Here is a 23,892-nt window from a genome sequence, read left to right as displayed (position 1 = left end):
CTAGCAGAGGGAAATGAGGATCAATACTACTCTCAGATCTGTACCATAGACTGTATAAATAACGGCCGTAGTATCCGTGACGTCACCCATCTGTTCCTGAGCGCTGTTTTGAAGCCATTCGACGGCGGCTTCCATATTGGATATGCAGAACTCAACCAGGCAGAGTGTGACGTAAAGAGGTGGAGTTTGAGCCTCCTAGTCAAGTCAGTCATGTCCTTATTTGGGCAAAAACTTGTAATCTTAATATCTTCTGAGTTCGAAAAAATTCACCTGTACAGTGTGTGCCGATAGAGAAATTAGCTATGTAGAGCCAAGCCATTTTTTGAACCAGGCTGTAAACATGTTTATTAATGCTGCAAAGATCGTCTTTTTTGAATTGGTGTCTATGTGGTTTCCGGCGTTTCTGCAGCCAGCCTCAAGCGGATTCTCGATGAATTGCCGTTTATAACACTTCCGCGAGGGGTTCATAGTTTGAGTAGGTTGCCGCTTGGTCTGTACGTTAATAAGAAGCGACAGTGAGGCATTCGATAATGTTAGCTTATATATAATATAAGGAAAACAACCTGCTGGCACTGTTGGAGAACATCAAAAACCCCATGCACCCTTAAAATTTACCATTTAACAGTCCATATATTTACTGTTTGAAAAGCCCAGCTGGCTGTTCGCCTGTTTGAAGTCTTTACTAAGCTAACTGGCATCTTGCAAATAGTTTCATATTTAACAGATTGATAGATCTTGTCATCCTCCTCGAAGCATAGCTCCTAAAATATTGAACCATTTTGTTTAAGCTTTATTTCTTGACCTGAATTTAACACTGAAATTCATAATTAACAAAAAAGCTAAGTAGCCCTAAAAAAAAATAATGAAAACGTTTCTCAAAAATACAGAAGTGCTTATGTGCACAAGTTAGCATCTCATACGTTAATTATGAGTTAAGTTAATTGTCTTGTGTGCAAGAGTTACACTATGTAGACATGTCATTATGTTCTGCATAAAAGTAGATTATCTTATGTAAACAGTTTGCTATCTTGTATGCACTAGCTCATTATCTTCTGCACACAAGTTATATTCATTCAATTGTGTGCATTAGTTGTTATCTTGGGCGCACAAGATAATAACTTGTGCGTGCAAAATAAAAGTAGTCCAAGGATCTCAGCTGCTCCACAGACACAACACAAAGACATCTCTCTTCATACAGTACAGTAGGTATGTCATGATATACAGTGCAGCAGTCCTTGGTTAATAGAGCCACAGACGGCTTACCTTAAATGACAAATAGCCCAACACAACTGCTGATGCTTCAAGGCTACAGTCGGCTATACTGTAAATGATAATGGCTTCTCTGCCAGACAAGGAGAAACACCTGAGAACATATATCACCATTATTTTACTGCTCCTGATACCCCGGCTTAAACACAACATTCCATCACAGCAATTTAATTATAGAAGCAATGTTTGCTCATTTTCATTAACAATAAACCCATCCAGACACAAAGTTTACCTTAACTTTGCAATAACAGTGACTAAAATGTCCTCCCAAAGCTCCAAAAAATCAAAATCATAACCCCAAAACGAGGCGTGATTAATGCTGCACATTAAGCGGGCATTTCACAAAAGAGTCTCCCTAATGAGGTTGGTTGTCTGTGAAGTTTTTTTTTATTTTTTTGCTTTAATCAGTGTCTTTAATTAAACACCGAAACACAAAGAGACACACAGATATTAATCACTCTGGTTTAAGCTGCTTTTCAATTCAGCAGCCATTAAAAGTTGTCCCGCTTGACTGGGTCCGACGTCAGCTGAGGGTGGATGGAACTGTGTTAGTGTGAACCCAGGAGACCTTTTAGTAAAAAAGCATGTTTCCTGTGCGTCTGTGGGTGTTCAGAGGAGATCTCAAGTGCAGCATATGGGAGATGAAAAATATAGGCTGCTCAAAGTGTCATTTTGCCAACCCCTTTGTGTGTCATGGAATAGTTGGCAAACCATATACTTTTGAAATTCTTTGACTAGAGGATGTGCACAAAACCCTCTACATTGATATTCAGCTACCCTGGAGCGAGACTGTCTGCTGGAGCTGTCTGCTCAGTGGAATAATCAGAGCTGGTGGGTGTGGTAGAGGGCTGACTAGCAATAACAACAACCACAGATTTGACTCCATGTCTCCATCTAGTGGGCAAAGACAACACAACATTACGGGTGATTTCTTTTTCACAATAACAGAGAGATTAAGCCGCTTTAAGGTATTTATCAAAGCTGGTAGAGAACAGTTACAGTTTTTCCTCTTCAGAATTTGTCATAATTTTAAAGTTACAAGAGCACCTTTCCTCTATAAGAATTGTTTCCTTTACACTGAGAAGGATGTATGCATTAATTATTCCTCAGCTTTACCAATCAGCATCTTTTAAATGCTTGACTTTTTACTATTTTTGATTATTAACCATGCAATGTTCAATAAAGACATCCTACCAATAAAGACTCTATGTCGCCCCCCCGACTCCTTCTGCTGCTATATCAAAGCATGACTCAATCCATCCTCCTGTACGGCTCCACCTGCTTCTACAACATGCTATCTGTTAAAAACAAGGCCAAACTCAAATGCTTAACCACCACAGCTTCTAAAATAATCGGCCACACCAAACCTCACAGACTTAAACAACAGGGCCATCATACGTATTGCCACCTCAATAGAACAGGACATCACACATCCACTAAACACCCACCTCATCCCACTCCCCTCAGGACGCAGGTACAGAGCGCTAAGGTGCAGAAGGGCTCGCCTTGGCAAGAGCCTGATCCCTGCTGTTATAGCGAGTCTGAACAAAAGGCCTCGCTGAATCATACAACTCTGTCTGAGTGTTGATGTCTTTGTGGACAGTTTGTTGAGCCAACAGTGTATGTGCTTGTGTTTGTCTATGCCTGTGGAGATGCAGAAAGGTGCTGTGGAAAACAATTTCCCCAAGGGGACAATAAAATCTAAAGTCTAAAGTTTAAAAGTCTTTACAGTAGGCTTCTATAGTAATGATATAAAACAATGGAATAGTTTTACTGTGAACTATTTTTCTGTAAATTCTGTTTAAAAGCTCAAAAAGCCGATAGAACCATCTCTTACGAGGGCAGTGGACAAGCAGTGAGAAAAAGCAGACCAAAGACTGAAACATGAGCAAAACTTTTCTGATTTATAAACACTGGTTTCTGCCCGACAGATCTTAGAGACAAGAGACCCCTGAGAAGGAAGTCAAAGAATATGCTAGAATAGAGGTTGCTTTTGGGTTAATAGGTGATTGTTAGAGAGTTGCTAGACTTGTAAATAAATTGAAATGTTTGAACAGTGAGGGCTTAAAATAAGATGTATATTTGTTACTGAGTGTAAATATCTTATTTCTTCCTATAAACTTATAGACTTGTTGAACTTTCAAACAATTTAAAAGAATAAGAATCTAATAAAAGCAGACCCTGTAGAAAAACTGCAACTGAATATATCATCCATTAGACTATTATTGAAACAAATGTGATAAACTGGCAATGTATCAATCTCACCATCAATATAAAAAAGTTTCCAAATGAACACAAGGGATTTTAAAAGCTTTACTTTTATGATCTTCATTTTGCATAAGTTGCTCCTGTATGTGATTGGTTTCACACTTCTCTCTTGATGCACATAATCACGTCTCTTGTCTTGGTGCAAGAGTGCCATCATGTGTTCAAAAAGTAGTAGTGATCTATGTAAACTTGTAACGATGCCAGAATACAGTTTCAACTGTCTGGAGGTACTATCCATCATTATCCCATTGAAGCTATCATAATGTGGTTAAGATACAGAGTAAAAGGAATACTGATGCCTTTATATGACCTGCAAAGGTAAACTAGATCACCAGAGAAAAGACAAACTCTTTCTGGAAAGTCATTTGTAATGTTTTTTTTTTTACCACTGTCACCATGTTGGGGTCAGACAGAGTGATGTGACAGCACACAGACCACCAGTGACTTTTTTTTATATTTTCATGGACTAGATTAACAATGACTGATACCTCTGACAGTCAAAAGACTGCAGTTATTATTATTATTATTTTTAACATCTTTATTATAATCACCAGTCTACATTATTATCATTATTATTTATTTTGTTTGTTTGATAGTTTTTATTACTATTTTTGTCACTTATTATTATTATTATTATGGCTTTCTGTCATCATTTGATAGGAAAGCTTGAGAGAGACAGGAGCTGAGGGGAGAGAAAATACCACCCGGCCTGGGTGCTATGACCAGTGCAATGAGGACTGCAGCCTTTGTACATGGGTCACTTGCTCCACCAACTGAGCCACACCATCACCCCATGCAGGTTTTTGTCATCAGAAAACCACTTCAGCATAAACAGGACAGGATCAACGACTGCTTTGTATTAAGAGTTTCCAATACTGACACATAATATACTTTATAACAGCTTTAAATGTGGGTTCCCAAAGTGTGGGTCGGGACCCCTGGGGGGGTCAAGAGCCATAAATGGGGGTTGTCTATTTTTTTTTTAAGTTATCTAAACATATTTATAATTATACATTTTTTTATTTACCTTGTTTTCTTATGTTTATCTACAGAAGAGGATTAGGGCCACTGAAAAAAAATGAAGGTCCAATTGTTTTTAATTATTATTATTATTCTGAGAAAAAAAAGTCAGAATTTATTTTTGGCAATGGCCCTTATGCACCTCCGTATTTATCTTCCTTTTTGTTTGTACAGTTAATTATTATTATTTCTTTATCATTAATATTTTTGTAGTTATTTTTTATTTTTTCTTCTCTTTGTTGGTTTTGTATTACTCATATATAATTTGTTAACTTGTGGTGGACAAAGAAATACTGAAAAAATGCATTAAAAAAAGTTTAATGACATAAGTCATCTAAAAATAGTAAATTTTACCCATTATAGTAAAAAAAATAGCAGCTAACCTTGAAATGAAACCTTGAAAATAGAAAATGTAATGAGTGTTCTGCCTTACGTTTTGCCAGATGACTCCTAAGTTTAGCGTTAGTGAACAGTTAATTATCAAAAGCATCAGTAGCAGAAGGTTAATTCATAACGGCACAGGAAACACAGCCACATGCTCATATAGGTAGGGTCATTTTCTGCAGACAAGCTAAATGAACAATAAACCACTTTGAGGGATAGTGGGGGTCACAAGTCTTTGGCACCTTTATTTTGGGGGTTGTGGGCTTAAAAGTTTGGGAACCCCTGCTTTATAATATATTAAAAAAAAGGATGTGGGGATTGTGATAGCTGAGCAAAGACACTATTTATTTTAATAGGACCAGTTAAGGTATGACAGAGCAACTGTCAAGTCTAAGTCAGAAAATATGTTGTACGTCCATTCAATCCTTTTACATACTTCAATTCCATTGGCTAAATAAGAAGTCTGTAAGTATATTAAAGTTTGGTAATAAAGTAAAGCTTTGTCAAAATTAGCACCCACTGTGAGACACGTATAACTGAGCCAGCAAGGTGATTTATTCCACAGATCAAAATGACTCTTTACAGTTCATTGGAAAGTTGTCCATGCAACAACTTCCTCATTACACCCATAGACTATTATATCACCCTAAAAAATACATATACACACATGACAGACTCATCTCAGTGGTCATATATTATCAATATTATTCTGCACAAAATATAAAACTAGCGTCTGTCTTTGACATCAACACACAGCGGCTGCAGTTTTGCTTCTTTTGCACAAAATGTTTGCACAATTTATACACACAAAGTCGATTCTATGCAGTGCATAGTCTCAATACATTTCTCTTGTTATGATATTGCATAATAAATATCTCCAGTCTTTTTTGAAGTCTTGCTATGATTCAGCCACAGTTGCTGGCAGAGAAAAAGACTCTGAATAAATAAACCTTGAGGAGTGTGTGTGCGTATGCATGTGAGAGCATAAAATGATGGTGCAGACGAGGGTTGTGAAACATCGCCTCCTCGAAAGGGCTACTGTGCATCTGTGACTTTGTGTCCGTCAACACGATTCAGTCTTTGATTCACTTTCCTCACAGACCCTGAGGTAGCCCTTCCAACTTCTTATCCTGCTTTAACAGTTCTGCCGGTCACCAGCAACGCACTTAAAAATAAGCCAAACCGGTCAGCTCTGAAGAAATTTGGCTCCTGTTTTAGCCGCCATTAATGCTAAACACTCTTTTAAAAACATCTCAAGCAGGAAGAGGTTGAGCCCGGTTACTTCCCTGAAACGACACTAACACAAAGAAATCACAGTAATTAAAAGATGATTCAGCAGGTTGTATTATTCAGATTCTTTAGTCGTGATGACTGCACCTTCTTGTATGCTCGGCATGTGTTTCATTTCTGTTCTCTCTGCTTTTGTCTCCACGAAAAAACGTCAACTACCAGATCTGCCCAAGCACTTAGACCATCTTTTACTCCATTATAAAATTTAAAAGCATCATATAGCATCATGTTTTCTGATATATAGATCTCAAAGCCTTATGTTTTCTTGTCTTTATCCATGAATTTATCATCTCTGACCTGCTGGTTACACATTCGCCATATTGGAAGTAGAACGGCAGTGAGTTGGATGAGTTTGCTTTGTGAGACTGCAGCTGATTGGTATAATTCAGCATCACTTCTATCACTTATGAGTTCTCAAGAAAGCTCTGACCTGTTTGGTTTCTCTGTTTTTCACTCTTGGATTAAAGAGTCTCGCTCCTCTGCCTGAAGCGATGACACCTGTTTCACACAATGACGCCCGTCTGAAAGCTATGACGCAAATCTCTTCCGTTTTGTGCTTCACACGTCTTCATTAATAGGCCTGATATTGCACTTAGAGCAGGTCGGGTCAGCCCAACACCGCTCCAGGGAGCAGTGGCAGCGCCTTCAGATTATCTGTACAAATATAGTTTTGTCTCCTCTCCTGTCCTCCATCATTCCCCATCTTTTCTCTTTGTCTCCGTTTTGCTTTTAATGCCTTCTCTGCTTCTGTTGCTCTTCCAGCTCTCCTCCTTTTTCTCTCCTCATTTGGCTCTGCTTTCTCACTGAGCTTGTCTGTCTCAGTGTTGCAAGAGAAAGTTGGTTGCCATGTTGATATCGTTGTTTGAAGCTCTGAGTGCCTCCAGGGCATCAATCCTGGAAAAGCCCATTTCCACCAACCGTGCAACCTGTGGGATAAAATAAAAAATCAGTGAAGAGACATCAGCAAAGGCAGCATCAGCTGGGAATATTACATAAGGCTGTCCTGCATAAAGCAAGGCGTGGGTGAAAGAGAAAATCAAGTTTTGGCAAACAGTAGTTAGTCTATCAGTAGAACAGCCTCACTATCAGTGCCAAGTGTGTTGTAATCTATGAGGTAACACCAGAAGTTTGAAATGTGCCCACATTCAAAGCGGTTTCCCCAAATTATCTTCAGGTGCTGTTGTGTTTATGACATTCTAAATTCCTCACCATGTCATGTACTGGATCAACACTGAGATCTCAGTGTTGACGCACGTGTTGGCAGATGATGTAGTCAAGAACTTGTTGGCTTCTACAACCTCTTTCTCAATGGGCAGTTTGGGGGTTCGATTCCAGGTCACAATGTCCATATGCAGAAGTGTCCTCGGACATGACACTCAACCCCCCCAGTGGCTGGGCCATTGGTGTGTGAATGGGGTTAGTTATTACTGATGGGCTCTCTACATAGCAGCCTCTGCCATCAGTGTGTGAATGTGGTGTGACCATAGACTGTAAATAAAATGGACAGCGTTGCTCCGGCTTTTCCCATTGAATGGTTTTGAAGCCAAAAAAACCCATCCCTGAACGCCGCCATCTTGTAAATTTTTCTGCAGCCAGTCTGTGTTGCCACGGTAAATTCTGTGTTGCCATGGTAACGAGCTCCGCCCTACAGCGTAGCGTCACAAGATCCTACGGAGTTTTCTTCTACGGCAGCTGTCAATCAAAGTGAATCCAGAAGTAAAACCACGTTTTTTAAACTCTGATAACTAACGAAAAATTAACTTTTCAGAAGAAATAGGCCTTGAACACAAAACAGTCAAATAATAACTACATATCACCACAGCATAAGGATGTGAGAAACATTCGTACGACGTGTATTTATTTTTTAAAGTTTGACTGCTCCCCCATTCAAATGAATGGGGAGACAGATTTTTTTGACCTATACTGCAGCCAGCCACCAGGGGGAGCAGTTTTTGTGGAAGCTTCACTTCCAGCCAAGCGAGCTGGACCCCTGGGTGTGATATGTAATGTAAAAAGCACCTTGATCGGTCAGAAGACTAGAGAAAGCGCTGTATAAACACAGTCCATTTACCATTTTCCATCAACTCAGCACAATTAGTGTCACAATGCAACCCCTGAGTTACTTTAAATTAACAACCCTGGGCTGAATGTCAGCAGTGTGGAGACATTTTTAATTAGAAAGTGAAAACAGGAGCGCTATTGGCCTAGCGGTTAAAGCATGTGCCCCAAATACAGAGGCTATACTCCTTGTCACAGTGGTTGTGGGTTTGACTCCCAGCCTCGACCATTTGCTGCATGTCTTCCCCCTCTCTCTACTCCCCTCATTTCCTGTCTCTCTTCAGATGTCCTGTCAAATAAAGGCAAATATTCCCCAAAATATATGTTTTCTTATAAAAAGAAGAAAGTGAAAACATTCCAACAGCAATATATGTAATATGATCGTTTCAAGTGGCAGTAAAAGTACAGCTGATTTCAATACTACTGTAACAGACCGTCCTGTGTTTGTTATATGTTTTTGCCTTTGAACCATGTGTCCCTACAGAGTTCCCACAGGCTGCTCTAGAGCAGTTGTTGTAATCTGACACGTCTTTGTGCAATCAAGTTTAAGCCGTGGCTGGACTTCCACATTGATGTCCCATTTTTTGCTTATTTAAAATACACATACAGTTTGGCGAACCCGAAAGTTAACTTGCATTGCCAATTTGATGTGACATCTAAAAACAAAACATGCAATGGCATACAGCGCGTTTAAATAAAATAAGCTGAAGACACTTAAAGTTTATTTGTTCATTTTAGTGATTTTTGTTTCTCTGTTGATCTGGGGTCAGTTTGGTTTGATCTGGATAGAAACAGACATATTTAATAGATCCAAATTCAATATGAATCTGTATTTGTAGTATGTCATTTACATGCTAAATAGGTCTACAGAACCAATTTTTCCAAGAAACTAAAAGGTGAACACCCACCTGCTCCTCTGCCACAGGAGAGTTGTCTGTGAGCGGTGGTTGTGTTGACGGTTCTGTTGACGGTTCTGTTGACGGTTCTGTTGATGGTTGTGTCTGGGCTTGGGGGCTGGGCTGCATTGGGGGTCGATTCTGTCCTCTTTGTCTTAGTGAGGGGAACAACCTGGTCCACTGTAGTAAACCGGGCTGCATACACATACACGCATGATTAAGTACTTAGTATATGTGTACAGCTTGCAAAAATAGTACAATTACTAGCTTAAATGCTGAAAGGTAACTGAATTATGACATTGTGTGTGCTTGTCAGGGTCAGTCTGTGCACATGTACCTGTGGCTGTTGTCTGGCGGTCCTCCTGGCCTCGTTGTATTGGGCCAGAAGCAGCTGTTGGTCCAGTATGTCCATTCTTTGCTGCCTCTGGATGTCCAGAGTGGCACCCATCCCCAGAGGCGTCTCATTGGTTGGTTCAGAGCCTGATGAACACAACAGTTAACACATTAGGAAGCAGACAAACATAAGTGATACTGTGTAAAAGAGAAAAGAAAAGACAGTACATCCATAGGAAGATATTTGGACGTATTATAGATTTTGATTTAGATTTAAACTGGAACAGAATAAAACTCATGTCATGTGTAAGCTCTGTGAGGCCGAATTAAAATACTTCAACAATTCAACAACCAGTTCAGCAAACACTATGAGAAGGTTTCACAACCCGTGGCTAAATCTAAACCCCTAGACCACAATCAAATGCGGCATCACAACTTGAATGTCTGCAAACTGCAAAATTGAGCTTTGTGCATGCATGGATGACAACAGAGTCTGTGGCGATCTTCATCTGTAAGGATGTATGTCCTTACAGTTATGTTGAGAACAAGGGCTTTCAGAAGATGCTACACTCACTGGAACCATGCTGAGTCATGCAAACACAAAAATACACGACAGACGGCACTGTTCCAAAACCATACATGGAGATGAAGGAAGAAGTCTTGAGTTGTTTAAGTCTGTAGAGAGTGACACTTAACATGCTGGACATCCAGAGGGATAGACCTCTATGTAACTGTACACTATAAATCAGACTGTACTCTAAAAATAATTATGGAGTCAGTTTTTTCTAATGTGGTGGAAAATTATTAGTAAGATCTAATGTATTCCCATAACTCCTTCTTTTGTGATGACGTATTGTGGTGGTAAATTAATAAACTGTTGCTTTCTGTTTCTCTGTGCTTCTGTAAGACTGATAGTAACTGTTGCAGGTGCAGTTCTCCAAGGTCGTACACAGAAGGCTTTTGTTTGATACAGATTCTGTATTCTACCCATCAATGATCTGTTAGACCAAAGGATGTTACCTTTTTTGGAAGAAGCTTCCTGTCAATGTACCACACCTATTTTGTTTATTTTCTATATACTGTTTGAACTCACATTTCTGGGGGCAGAAGACATCTGACTTCCACTGAGTGAAGTTCACTTGTTTTCTCCTTCTTTGCAAAGAGCGCTGATAATAAAACTTGACAAAAGACAATAATTTGTCTCTCCATGAGTTTATTTCATCTATCACCCTGACATCATAGCCTGAACAAGAAATTGCCATTACCCTAAACCACTACAAATAATGCACACGTTATTATTTAACAAATGTTAATGTGATATAAACTATAACGGATGATCTGGGTATTTCTGTCATCAATGCATTTTAATGAATTGATTTTGAATCATACTGATCATTATTGAATCAGTAACGGACTGAATTGGGACACAAAGAATCTGAATGGATTTGAATTGTAAGGTTCATGACAACATGTAGCCCCTTCATGTTTTATTTAGGGATGCACAATATTATCGGCACGTTATCTGTATCGGCTAATATTGGCTTAAAAATGAACTATCGGACATCAGCCAACATACTGATATAATTGACCGATATAATAATGGGCTACTGCACACATGTTGGGCTCATGTTTTAAGTGAAATTTGAATTTAAGCAGCAGTCTGTAAGGCACATGTAGCTGACTAATTTAGGCACATTTACTGTCAAAGAGTAACCATTTTATTTAATTTGGTTTACTTGCTCTACAGTTACACTCTTCACATGTTCCCTGTGAACAGAAGTTAGGTTTACTTACTACGTCAAATGTGAAATTGGCCAAATTTGCCCTGGTTGTGGGTTTTGTTATGATTGTCTCAGGGAGAGCATCATCCAAGTTTCAAGTAGGATGTATCTTTTTGTATGAATTTTGTTTGAAAGCAATTGTCGTAAATAAATATGCAGTTTTAAGTATTTTTCTTATTTTGCACAAGAAATGAATATTACATAACAAATGTGATATAAGAGTATCACCATAATACTGTACGCTAATTCCAATACAGAAGAGAATTGATGATCTCTGCAATTGGGTGTGCAAAAAAAACATATTGGTATCGGTAATTGGCGAAATGAGTTGTAAAATATCGACATATCGGATAGCGGCAAAAAACCCAATATCGTGCATCCCTAGTTTTATTCATTCTTTCATAGTGCTTATAATTTATGTCCTTATTGATCACTATAACAACTCCTTGGGTTACATGGTACATCTGTGGACCATGAGATTTTCCAAGGGTTTAATGGTGGGAATATGAATTATAAGATAGCACATAGGTCATCATCTTAATAGCACTGTTTGATATACCAAAATGTAAAAAGATATCACAACTCAATTAGACAGAGAGAATTAGACAGTTCTCCTAGGGGAAGGGTCAGCAGCTCCTCTGGCTGCTAAATATGTGTCGGCCTGTCAGCCTGAGGGACGCACCATCCCATAATATCTGATTTTAGGTGAAGGTTTTATGAACCTACCGCATCATGTGAGGACATTGAGATATGCTGTATGGGTGACAGCATGGTTCACTAATGCGTATAAAATATGCAATATATATAATATGTAATGAATATGTATGTAATGTATGTATATGATTTTTATGTGCTTTGGCAACAACATCTTCTCGTCTTTGTTCATGCCAATAGAGCAAATTGAATTGAATTGAGAGACGGTGACAGAAGCGCAGGCACTGCAAGGCTGGTCACAGAGCAAGAGACTTTCACATGACTACCCTAACAGTCAGACTCACTTGAGAACAGTGGCTCCAGAATATACCGTCCAATCCGAGACACCCAGACAGGTACAAAGAGGAGCTTCTGCAAGTGGAGGAAATTGGAGTGGTACAGTCCTCCTGAAATCTGGAAGACAAATTCATACATGTTAAAAAAAAAAGTAAAGAAGTCATAGGCCAAACCTGGACAAAGCAACATTTCAGTTCATTAAACTGGCCATGTTAAGTTAGCTTAAAAGGCTAACTCCCAGAGAGATGATTAACTCGTCATTACTTTCTAGCTCCTTTTAGTGTCTTGTTTATACCTCACATGGGGTGAATGAAGAGATAATAATACACTTCCTAGTTTCAAGGTAGAATGACAAGTAGAGTTTCCCTTCTCACCAGTCCACTGAGTGCAAGAAGCCACATGAAGGGGCTGGACGTCAACAGCTGGGACACAAAAGACAGAGAGAGAAACAATAAGACAACATTATTGTATTCTCAAGAATTCAACAGCAGTACATGAGATAGTAAAACAGACATACAATCATCCCAAAGCTAGCAGAACATGGACTCACCTGCAAGCCTACTATGTAGACCAGAGTCTTGTTGGTGATCTGGATGTGACCCAGGACCTGGGTGACAGGCATCCTAGGGATCAACAGGTAGAAAGGCACAAACAAAGAAAAGACTGGAGCGAGCCTGTGAGAGAAGGAGAGGAAAGAGAAGAGGTTGAAGAGAGCTAAAATGAATAAGCAGACAGGATTGAAATTAAAGTTTGAACAAGATTTTACAGGAGATGTACAATAACTGATTTTTGACAATATCATAAATGTCAATGTTCCTTTTTGCCCAATTGGTGGCGCTGATACAAGTGCTTTGTTCCAAACTACAAATCCAATTTCATAGTATTTGAGACGTTTTGTAAAATGTTGATAAAAGCAGAATTTGATGGTTTGCAAATCATTTAAAACCTAAAATTAAATGAAAATATTGCAAAGACAACATATCAAATGTTGAATGTTTAGCACTAAACTGCTTCTCCTACCGAGGCATGCTGCTGTAACACGTGTAAAATGTAGTTTAGCATCTTCTTGCTGCATTATGCAAGGTCTTCCCCGAAAAAGAAACTGCATGGCAGCATAATGTTGTTCCAGAACCTTTATCGTTCTAGCATTAATGGTGCCTTCTCGGAAATGTAAACTAGCCATGCCATGGGTACTTATGCATCCCCATACTATCAGGAATGCTGCTGTTTGAGATGTGCGTTGATCACAAGCCGGACGTTCCCTCTCCTTTTTAGAGCAGAGGAATCTGCATCTATTGATTTGTTAGACCACAGGAAAGTTTTCTGTCAGTCAATTTTAAATGGGCTCAGGCCCAGGGAAGTCGTCAGCATTTGTGGATCATGTTTATTAGGGGCGCAACGGATCAAAAAACTCACGGTTCGGATCAGATCACGGTTTTGAGTCACGGATCGGATCATTTTTCGGATCAGCAAAAAAAAATAAAAAAATAAAAAGAAGACAAGACAAACATAACTTTGTCCCTCCATTTATTTTGTAAAACACTTTGCCCATTAAATAAAAACAACATTCAACTTGAAATGTACTGCATGTGCGAAGCACCCTATCTGTGGGCCGTCCTGCCTCATTCACTGCATTTCATGGCATGGCAAGTGAAGGAGCAGAGGAACTTCTAAAATTTCACTCTATTCTTCTTTCAATCGCTGATTTTCATCAAGTTAAAAATTGTACTCGCAGCATTGGACTCTAAGTGACCCAGTAACAGCCTGTCTGCGTAACGTTGACATGGAGACAAGTCCCAGTAAACACGCGGTGACCCGACCAAAACACAGAGTGAAGGAATAACAGTTCGGGGACCACAAATAGGCGGCCGGATGCGGTCCGCGGGCCGCGTATTGACGGCCTCTGGTCTAGTGGGTGCGCAACGGAATTTCATAACGTGGCTCAAGCACATTCAGCATTCACTGTATTTCACAGAGAAACCAAAATGCTCCCATACATGTGACTTACAAGATGCAGGAGGGTTTTCAAGTTCCTCTGCTCCTTCACTTACCACGACTACCACTGCGCTTGACGAGTGAGAGTGGATTGAACATGCGGTCATCACGTGAACACGCGCAACTTTTTTCATCAACCGATCCGCGGACTACGTCCGTGCCGAACCGTGGAGAGGCATCCGAACGGATCACGGATCAACGGTGATCCGTTGCACCACTAATGTTTATAAATGGTTTCTTCTTTTGATGGTACAGTTTTAGAATCCTAGTACACATCCTCAAGTCACACATTTTAATACACCTACATTACTAGTGATGGCAAACAGGGCTATGAAGACCTGAGATAAAATACTGTCTTTTCTTTTTTTGATAAAAACTTTTAAAGGTGCAGAATGTCAACTAATGAACCAGAGTTTGTGGAGCATCTGAACTGTCAGCCTCTTCTGATTGAAACATCTACTTATCGACCTGTCACATTGGCAGCAGAACTATCACTAATGGACTTTCGTCTATATTTCATTTTTAAGATTTTTTTTTTACTGGAGCTCTACAGGCCCCAGTTTTGGAACTTTTACTTAATTACAACTTATTACTCCAACGGTTGTTTGCTGCTGTCACAGTTCAATGCCATCCAAATACTGTATACCCAAATATAATGTATGAGGGGGATTAAGACATTACAAAAAGTTAATGCTGCCCACAGCTTACATGGTGATATGTGGAGGTGAAAAAAGGAAGCTTTTCCACTTAAGTGACACATGATTTGAATATCACCCTAATACATCACACACCTCACTAAACACCAGGATACCAGTATTAATATTTTAACTGTAAGGTTTTCAGTGGCCAAAACATTGAAATCTCTTATTTTCAAAGATGCCGCATCAGTGATGCTCAGCTTTTACTACAGTGACCATTAGAATCAAGAATCAAGAAATCTTTATTGCAAAGTGAGCTGACATGGTGAATGGAACATTGGTACTTAACAACAAGACAATAAATATAGAAACCTAAAAACTAAATTTAAGAATTCTAAATAAAAATACTATCTGCACAAAGAAAGGTATAGAAGTACTTTTAAGATATAAATGAATGAATTAGCCTAAGCCAGAGTGCAAATTTTAGAGGATGAATATAATAATATTCAAGAGTCATTACTGCTCTCAACACTGCTTGAGTGTGGGCTTTTTGAACAGTGACTTTGTGCAACATAGTCCAGTGCATCACTAACAAACTGTTCAATAATAAGACTCCATGATTTGATTTGCATGTTTTGTGTATGACAGTGTTTTGTTATTCCTGTATTTATTACTTTTTATAACTTGATTGTTTTAGTCTCTTTTAAATGGCATCTAATGAGGACTGCACCTTTCAATTTACGTACTTGTTACAATGACAATAAAGGCATTCTATTCTATTCTATAATAAATAATAAAATAAATTAGGGATTCTAAATTTCAAATATTTTCCGTGACGATCTTTTGAAATTTTAAAGGTGACATATCATGCAAAATCGACTTTTTAATGGTTCTCTACCTGAAATATGTGTCCCTGGCATGTCTACAAACCCCCCGAGAATGAAAAAAATCCATTCTGCCCCTGTTTTGATTTCTACACCTTTCTGTAAATGTGTGTGAAAAGAGCCGTTTCAGACTTCCGTGTTTTTGTTACGTAACAACAATATCCGGTCTGTCACGGAGTCAGAGCTCGGAGCTTGTTCAGCCCATGGACTATATAAAATAATACTGAATCCCCCCTCCGTTTTTCATTACCTGCACAAATGTGTGCTAACAAGGAGCTTAGGAGGGAGGCATGCTAGTTGTAGGCTGTCTTATAAACACAAAGGTCGGTTTTACTCCCCACATCTGCAGATTTGAAGATCTAGTGGATGATTTTTATTTATCATGGATAAGTGCTAGCGCTAGTTAGCATAGCTACATAGCTACATGTCGTAGCTGTAGCTGTGTACCAAGACACACGTCAACATACTGACAAATAAAACAACAAGAAACACAGAATCTGTGACCAATCCTTCAGAAAAGGTCCCACTGCCTTTCTGGCAGAGGTCGGTTTTACTCCCCAGGCCTGCAGATTTGAAGATCTAGTGGATGATTTTTATTTGTCATAGATAAGTGCTAGCGCTAGTTAGCATAGCCACATAGCTACATGTTCGTAGCTGTGTACCAAGACACACGTCTACATAATGATAAATAAAACAACAAGAAACACTAAATCTATGACCAATCGTTCAGAAAGGTCCTGCTACAGGCGCCTCTCCGTCAGGATCAGATTCTGGATCAGATTCAGAGGGTTGAAGTAACGCGATCTCTGAGCAGCCGTGTATATTCAGCCAACATGTAAACATTAGATCAACGTGCTGGAGAGTCGAGGCACATCCACTTCCGGATGGGGTGTGGTCAGAGGGAAAACAGAGTGTTCTGAGGAGGACTGATGAAGAGGGGTTTTCAGGCATGCCAAAATCTGATTTCAAAGTGTTTTTTTGAGCATAAACTTTAAAGACATGTTTTGGGGACCTCTTAGACCAATATGTATTGATGAAAAAAGCGTGATATGTCACCTTAACAATCCATTATTGATTAATCATTAAGAAAAACGTAAACGTTTTCCATGTCAAAAACAAAGCCAAATGCGTTTTTTCCCATGAATCAAATTTTCCTTCACAACACAATGTATATAACTGACAGTATTGAATAGCTATGGGTTGTATTGAGGTGTTCAAAATGTTAAACACGCTGAATATCAGCATGTGGAGCAGGCTCATAATCTCCGCGGACATACAGTCATAAAAGTAAGCATATCAACGCGGTCAGGTATCAGCCGGGAGCGCAACTGGGGCATAATCAGTCCACAGGCAGAGAAAAAAAAGTGGAGACCTGTCACTCAGCCGCAGCCCCCAGCTGAGCGTCTCCGCTGTGCGCAACACCTTTAATCAGCTGATTCAGAGAACTTATAAGTTCTTAACAAATGTTGACATCCCTAGTGATCACACTACTCACAGTCCTGCTGACAGTTCCTCCACCTCGTACTCAAGCAGAAACTGGAAAGCCTGGGCGAGCAGGAAGTCCAGCAGCGCAGACAGACACCAAGTTCCCAAGAGGAAGGACTGGAGTGAGAAAGAAGAACAGATAAGAGATCATAAAATTAAGACACAGGCTGCTATTGCCATTATATATTTCATTACATTATACACAACATTCATTATATTTCATTTTTAAAAGGACCATGTACATCATTAATCACAGATATTGCTATGTGATGCAGTGTATTAGTGTTGGCTAAAAGCTAACAAATATTTTTTATGTGTGCCAAATGAGGAAGTTCTGTAACCTCTTCTCAAAAAGGAGAAGTGGCTTAACAGCTGAACCTCATATTGACTCACAAGTTTACCCATGTAATAAAAGATCTTACATTTTATCTGTTGTTCATGAGAGTAACTGGAAATGAAATAAACCATAAACAAACAAGAACATGACCAACCTAACTTCCCATTTATTACACTAGATAAGTTCAAGGTTTTGGGGGCATCACGTTCATTAAATGTGTGCTTTGTATATTCATCTATCTGTCCAATGTTAGTGGTTGTGTTGCTTACTGCAAACTTCCTGGTGCCAAACCTCCTCTCAAAGATTCTGAAGTTGTAGATGAGCAGACTAGTACAGAAGGCATCCTTCACATCTAGACAAACCAGCCGGCCCAACAGCAGCCTCCAGATCTACAAAAAGGAGAGCAAAGTTATACATTCACACATAAAACATTATGAATATGGAATAATGACTTTTCTATAACTTCAGTATTCATTATCTCTAGCCACAAAAAAACATCACTTTGTGCTGAATGAACCCTTTAACAGGAGCTTCGTGGTGTCCGGATCTTTATGTTTGTTCAATATGCTTGATTATTCTGGATCCAGCCTCCAATGGGGGCTGTGTGTGTCTACTTTTGATTTAATTTTGCCTGAAAATCTGGATAGAAATGCCCAAGACATCATCATGTCACCTGAGAATGGAACTTCAGTCCAGTGATAACTGGTAATTGAATATGCTAGTGGTCTCTGTTATCATGTGGGAACAAGCTTCTTTATACTCAAGTCATGCTCTGTCTTTCATGATGCATGACCTTTGACTTATAACCCTGTCTACGCTACGCTGCAACTGGTTTTCTTGTGAAGGTGTGAGCATACTCAGGTGTAGTGCTGGGGGATTATTCGATAACAATAATTATGGTGATATAATTTTTCTCGATATAAATATAAAAGATGTTCGATTATAATAAACATGTTATTACACCCCCCAGCCACTTAAAAGGAGGGGGCGCTAATAAGCCTTAAATGCTTGTTGCCAACCAACATTAGACAGAAGAAGTACAGTCATGGCCAAAAGTTTTGAGAATGACAAAAATATTACATTTTCACAAAGTCTGCTGCTTCAGGGTTTTTAGGTGTTTTTGTCAGATGTTTCTATGGTATAATGAAATACAATTAGAAGCATTTCATAAGTATCAAAAGCTTTTATTGAGAATTACACAGAATTCATGCAATAAGTCAATATTTGCAGTGTTGACCCTTCTTTTTCAAGACCTCTGCAATTCTCCCTGGCATGCTGTCAATCCACTTCTGGACCAAATCCTGACTAATGGCAGTCCATTCTTGCATAATCAATGCTTGGAGTTTGTCAGAATTTGTGGGTTTTTGATTGTCCACCCGCCTCTTGAGGATTGACCACAAGTTCTCAATGGGATTAAGATCTGGGGAGTTTCCTGGCCAAGGGCCCAAAATCTTAATGTTTTGCTTTATGGCAAGGTGCTCCATCATGCTGGAAAAGGCATTCTTCATCACCAAACTGCCCTTGGATGGTTGGGAGAAGTTGCTCTCGGAGGACGTTCTGGTGCCATTCTTTATTCATGGCTGTGTTTTTAGGCAAGATTGTGAGAGAGCCCACTCCCTTGACCGAAAAGCAACCCTACACATGAATGGTCTCAGGATGCTTCACTGTTGGCAAGAGACAGGACTGATGGTAGCGCTCACCTCGTCTTCTCCAAACAAGCCTTCCTCCAGATGCCCCAAACAATCGGAAAGGGGATTCATCAGAGAAAATTACTTTACCCCAGTCCTCAGCAGTCCAGTCCCTGTACCTTCTGCAGAATATCAGTCTGTCCCTGATGTTTTTACTGGAGAGAAGTGGCTTCTTTGCTGCCCTCCTTGACACCAGGCCTTCCTCCAAAAGTCTTCGCCTCACTGTGCGTGCAGATGCACTCACACCTGCCTGCTGCCATTCCTGAGCAAGCTCTGCACTGGTGGTGGCCCGATCCCGCAGATGTAACACCTTCAGGAGACGGTCCTGGCGCTTGCTGGACTTTCTTGGGCGCCCTGGAGCCTGTTTGGCAACAATTGAACCTCTCTCCTTGAAGTTCTTGATAATTCGATAGACGGTTGACTGAGGTGCAATCTTACTCGCTGCTATAAACTTGCCTGTTAGGCCCTTTTTGTGCAATGCAATGATGGCTGCACGTGTTTCCTTGCAGGTAACCATGGCTAACAGATGAGGAACAATGGTGTCATGCACCATCTTCCTTTTAAAGTGTCCAGTCACTCAATCATGACAGATTGATCGCCAGCCTTGTCCTCATCAACACCCACACCTGTGTTAATGTGTGTGACACCTGTGTGTCATTGAAATGATGTTAGCTGGTCCTTTTGTGGCAGGGCTGAAATGCAGTGGAAATGTGTTTTTGGTGATAAAGTTCATTTTCAAGGCAAAGAGGGACTTTGCAATTAATTGCAGTTGAGCTGATCACTCCTCATAACATTCTGGAGTATATGCAAATTGCCATTATAAAAACTGAAACAGCAGACTTTGTGAAAATTAATAGTTGTGTCATTCTCAAAACTTTTGGCCATGACTGTAGATGGCATTGAACAGCGAATCATGTCGCGGGATGAGAGGTAGGCTCGGCTTAAAGACGTTCAGAGCAGAATGTAAACACAGCTGAGACAGCTACGGAAGAAAACGCAAAACCTAGCAGCTCAATGCAGAGCCATTAGTCTGACACTGTGTCGATTCGGTGTTGATTATTAACTTAATACACTTCATTAAATTTACTTTCAGGATGTGGGTAAAGGAAGAGCACAGTGACGACTCTAACACGTTTAATGTCCACCACGACCAAACTGAACACTGAATAAACGTGATGCATTCACTGCACTGTGGGAAAACAACACTCTGCCCGTAGCTCATAATAATCTAAAAGGGGAGAGCACAACTCAAAACAATACTCTACTATACTTATACACAGTAAACAATTTTATATATAGTTGTTGTAAATTTAAATCAAATTATGGAATAACATCAATCTGAGAAAAATAAGAATCACAAAATAAAATTTCACAAAAAATCTAATTCTACACAAAAGACCTGCTTCCTGTTAGCACCGTCAGAAATGATGGATTCAAGAAGTTTATCAGAAAACTAAATCCAGATACAAACTAACAAACTGGTTTCTTCAACTTTCACTCAGGAGCAAAAATCTGCATTTGAATCTAAATAAAATAATGATATGATATTTATCGTGATAATTATCGATATCGACTGATATGAAATATTTCACCCTGATAACATTATTTTCAATATCGCCCAGCACTATTCAGGTGGTCACAAACAGCTGATGTAGTCAGTAACTTTTTCCATTCAGCCTCTTGTCGGGGTTTTTGCTATTTAGCTGAGGTCTTAAAAAATACATGACAACAATTTGTCCTGTTCTGATGAAATTGAAATTCCTTGTATAGTCCCTGAAATGGCTGATTCTTGATGGTCACAGCAGATTTTCTCTTAACCTGCTGACTGTAAATTTACTCTTCGATCTAAGGCTAGCATTGTATCTGACTTCATACAGAGTAGAACAACTGGGCTCCCAGGCAAATTATCTGGATTTGTGCTGGATTTAGTCTCACACTTCTCTGGCTATCTTTCAAAAAAAACTCAGAGACAGGAGACATACCTGGTGCTGCTTTACGGCAGCCTGTAGGTTGTATTCAAACAGTTCCTGGTACTGTGGCAGCAGGGTTAGCATCACAGTCAGTCCATTCAGAACCATCAGGAGGCCTTTAGACAGAGGAGCCTTGTCTGTGCCCGACACAAAAAAACATTATGGCCATGGTGTAACACTACAGCCTTCTTCTCTTAACAGCCTAACAAGAGTTGAGCAACAGATAACACATAGAGACTAATGCACACTTTTATTACCAGAAGGCTAGACTATGACTGCAATGCTCTCCTTTCTGGTCTTCAAAGAACACAAGAAACAAACTGAAACTAATACAAAATAAAGCAGCAGCTAGAGTTTTAATGAAGACCAGAGGAGAGCACACAATACGCCTATTTTCAAATCTTTACATTGGCTGCTTGTTGCTTTTCGTATTGATTTTTTAATTATTTTATTAGTTTTTAAGGCGCTGCATGGCCTCGCACCAGACTACATCTCAGCTTTTAGTGTATAAACCGGGAAGGCCTCTCAGATCCTCCGGCTGCTCTCTTTTAGCTGTTCCTCAGAGAAGAACAAAAACTTTCAGTGACGCTGCTTTCATCCACTACGCTCCTAAACTATGGAACAGCCTGTCGGGGGATCTGAGAGGAGCTGATGGAGATATTGAGACTTAAACTAAATTAAAAACGTATTGATTCAGTCTGGCTTTTACGTAGGGTTTAACAATTGTATTACTTACCTTTTACTGTAATATTGATTTAAATGTTGCTTTATTATTTAAGTAATTTCATCTGTTATCTTATTCTATTTTTATTGATTTATTTATCTATTTTATTTATCAGTTTTCTTTGTTTTTTTTTCATTTACATTTTTTTAATTTAATTTTTAATAAACATATAAACAAGTACAAGGTGTTTTCAAAGACTGAGTCTTGTTTTGGCGTGGACATACTCTGACATGTCATAGAAAAAAAGAGATTAGACAATCAAAACAAATATATCATTTTTGAAAAGAAATCCAAATAAAATAAATCCAGTCCATTAAATTAAATTGTAATGAGTTTAGTCTCTGGTTCCAGTGTTTTTATCAGTTTTTGAATATTTCCAAAAAAGTTCCCAGGGGCTCGTCCTGTCCTCCATGTTGCCCTTCAGTCTTCTACTCAGTTTTATTGAGATTTTTAGCCTTAGTTTTATTTTCAACTCTTATCCTTACCCTTTTTAAATCTATTTATTCTAACTATTTGTATTCTTAATTTTGATGCTTTAACTTATTTTAATTACACATAATTTATAGTTGGTGTGCATTAGTATTTTATCTTATTTTAATTTGTATTACTATTTTTATTATAATTATTAATATTTTCCCCTAATATGTCTTGCCATTGTTTTATTTCTGCTCCTCTCTTTCTTTCTTTCTTTCTTTCTTTCTTTCTTTCTTTCTTTCTTTCTTTCTTTCTTTCTTAGGATCCCCATTAGCATTAGCACAAGCATAAGCATCGGCTATTCTTCCTGGGGTCTAACACATATACAATCATGCACACTAAAACACAGTCAGCAAAACAAGACAAACAAACCACAAAACAAAAACAAAAACAGCTCCTCGTGATGAATTACTAACTAACATACAGAAGAGAAACAAATTGGTCATTCATTTGGCAGATGTCAACACAAAACCAGAGTAACAAGTAAATTAATGTTTTAACTTTCCCTGTTCTCGAGATAATATGATGTACATCCACACATATATATGAATGTACACATTCACTTTTAATAAACACTCTTGTTTTTCAATCGCTGTAAAGCACTTTGGGTTGCATTTGATTTGTATGAAAGGTGCTTTATAAATAAAGCTTGATTGCTTGCTTGATTGATTGATTGCTTGATTGAACTGTTATTGCACTGTTATCTATTTTCATTTTCATTGTCCATTTTTAAACCGTCACTGCACTACCTGCACTGTGTACATAGGATGTTTTTATAGAACTGTATTTTATTATATTTTATTGCATTTTATATTTAAATTTTAGATATTTAAAAGCTGGAAGAGAAAAACAGCATCTCGTTTTTCCTGTATGTCTCGTATATACAGTGAAAATTGACAATAAAAGCCTTTGAATCTTGATTGATTGATTGATATAAGTCCACGGAAGAACAGTTAAAGAGTAAATAATGGAGGAACAGACATATTTCACTACATTTCAAGTGACATATTGTCATAACATCCACGTATTCTTTACAGTACACAGCCCAAGTCAACCAGCTTAATAGAAAAACAACTTTTAAAGAGACTAAGAGCAGCCATATAAAACAGATAATGAAAGTAAATGAATGACAGTAACATGCTAATACCTGTGAGCTAAGCTAGCTGACGGGGCTAACAGCTATCGTTAAACGGTGTATAGAGCTACTTACACAGGCCCCGGGACCCGGTGGTGGTAAACATGGTCTCTATATAAGTTAAGAAATCCAGACGAAGCCCGTTAAGCGCAAGGCAACACGAAACCAATGCTAAAACACTGAAATAAAAGTGAAAACAGGATCCATGCTGTGACTGTAAAGAGAAAGACAGTGGGAAGGAAAACTCCTCCTACGGTGTCCCGATAAGCCCAA

General features: G+C 38.9%; 1 protein-coding gene across 9 annotated transcripts in view; it reads right to left on the bottom strand.

Annotated features, from left to right (window-relative positions):
- ubac2 (UBA domain containing 2) overlaps positions 1 to 23,892 on the bottom strand; it is a 50,339-nt gene extending 26,447 nt beyond the window's left edge. For 2 of the 9 annotated variants that reach the window (XM_034681112.1, XM_034681110.1), the window contains exons 1-9: positions 23,695 to 23,892; positions 21,299 to 21,423; positions 17,898 to 18,017; positions 17,302 to 17,408; positions 12,840 to 12,963; positions 12,664 to 12,711; positions 12,298 to 12,406; positions 9,523 to 9,665; positions 9,198 to 9,380 (exon numbers count right to left, since the gene is read on the bottom strand). In XM_034681112.1, the coding sequence (XP_034537003.1) occupies positions 9,198 to 9,380; positions 9,523 to 9,665; positions 12,298 to 12,406; positions 12,664 to 12,711; positions 12,840 to 12,963; positions 17,302 to 17,408; positions 17,898 to 18,017; positions 21,299 to 21,423; positions 23,695 to 23,725 (990 nt within the window). In that variant the 5' untranslated portion in view covers positions 23,726 to 23,892. Of the gene's footprint in view, positions 1 to 5,474; positions 7,158 to 7,440; positions 7,486 to 7,875; positions 7,924 to 8,554; positions 8,579 to 8,978; positions 9,071 to 9,197; positions 9,381 to 9,522; positions 9,666 to 12,297; positions 12,407 to 12,663; positions 12,712 to 12,839; positions 12,964 to 17,301; positions 17,409 to 17,897; positions 18,018 to 21,298; positions 21,424 to 23,694 lie in introns of those variants that run through there. The other 7 variants (XR_004630925.1, XM_034681116.1, XM_034681113.1 and 4 more) reach the window with 7 other exon arrangements.

This window comes from Notolabrus celidotus, chromosome 4 (genome assembly GCF_009762535.1).
Source record: "Notolabrus celidotus isolate fNotCel1 chromosome 4, fNotCel1.pri, whole genome shotgun sequence".
Taxonomy (NCBI): Eukaryota; Metazoa; Chordata; class Actinopteri; order Labriformes; family Labridae; genus Notolabrus; species Notolabrus celidotus.
This window is presented reverse-complemented; position numbering and strand designations above follow the sequence as displayed.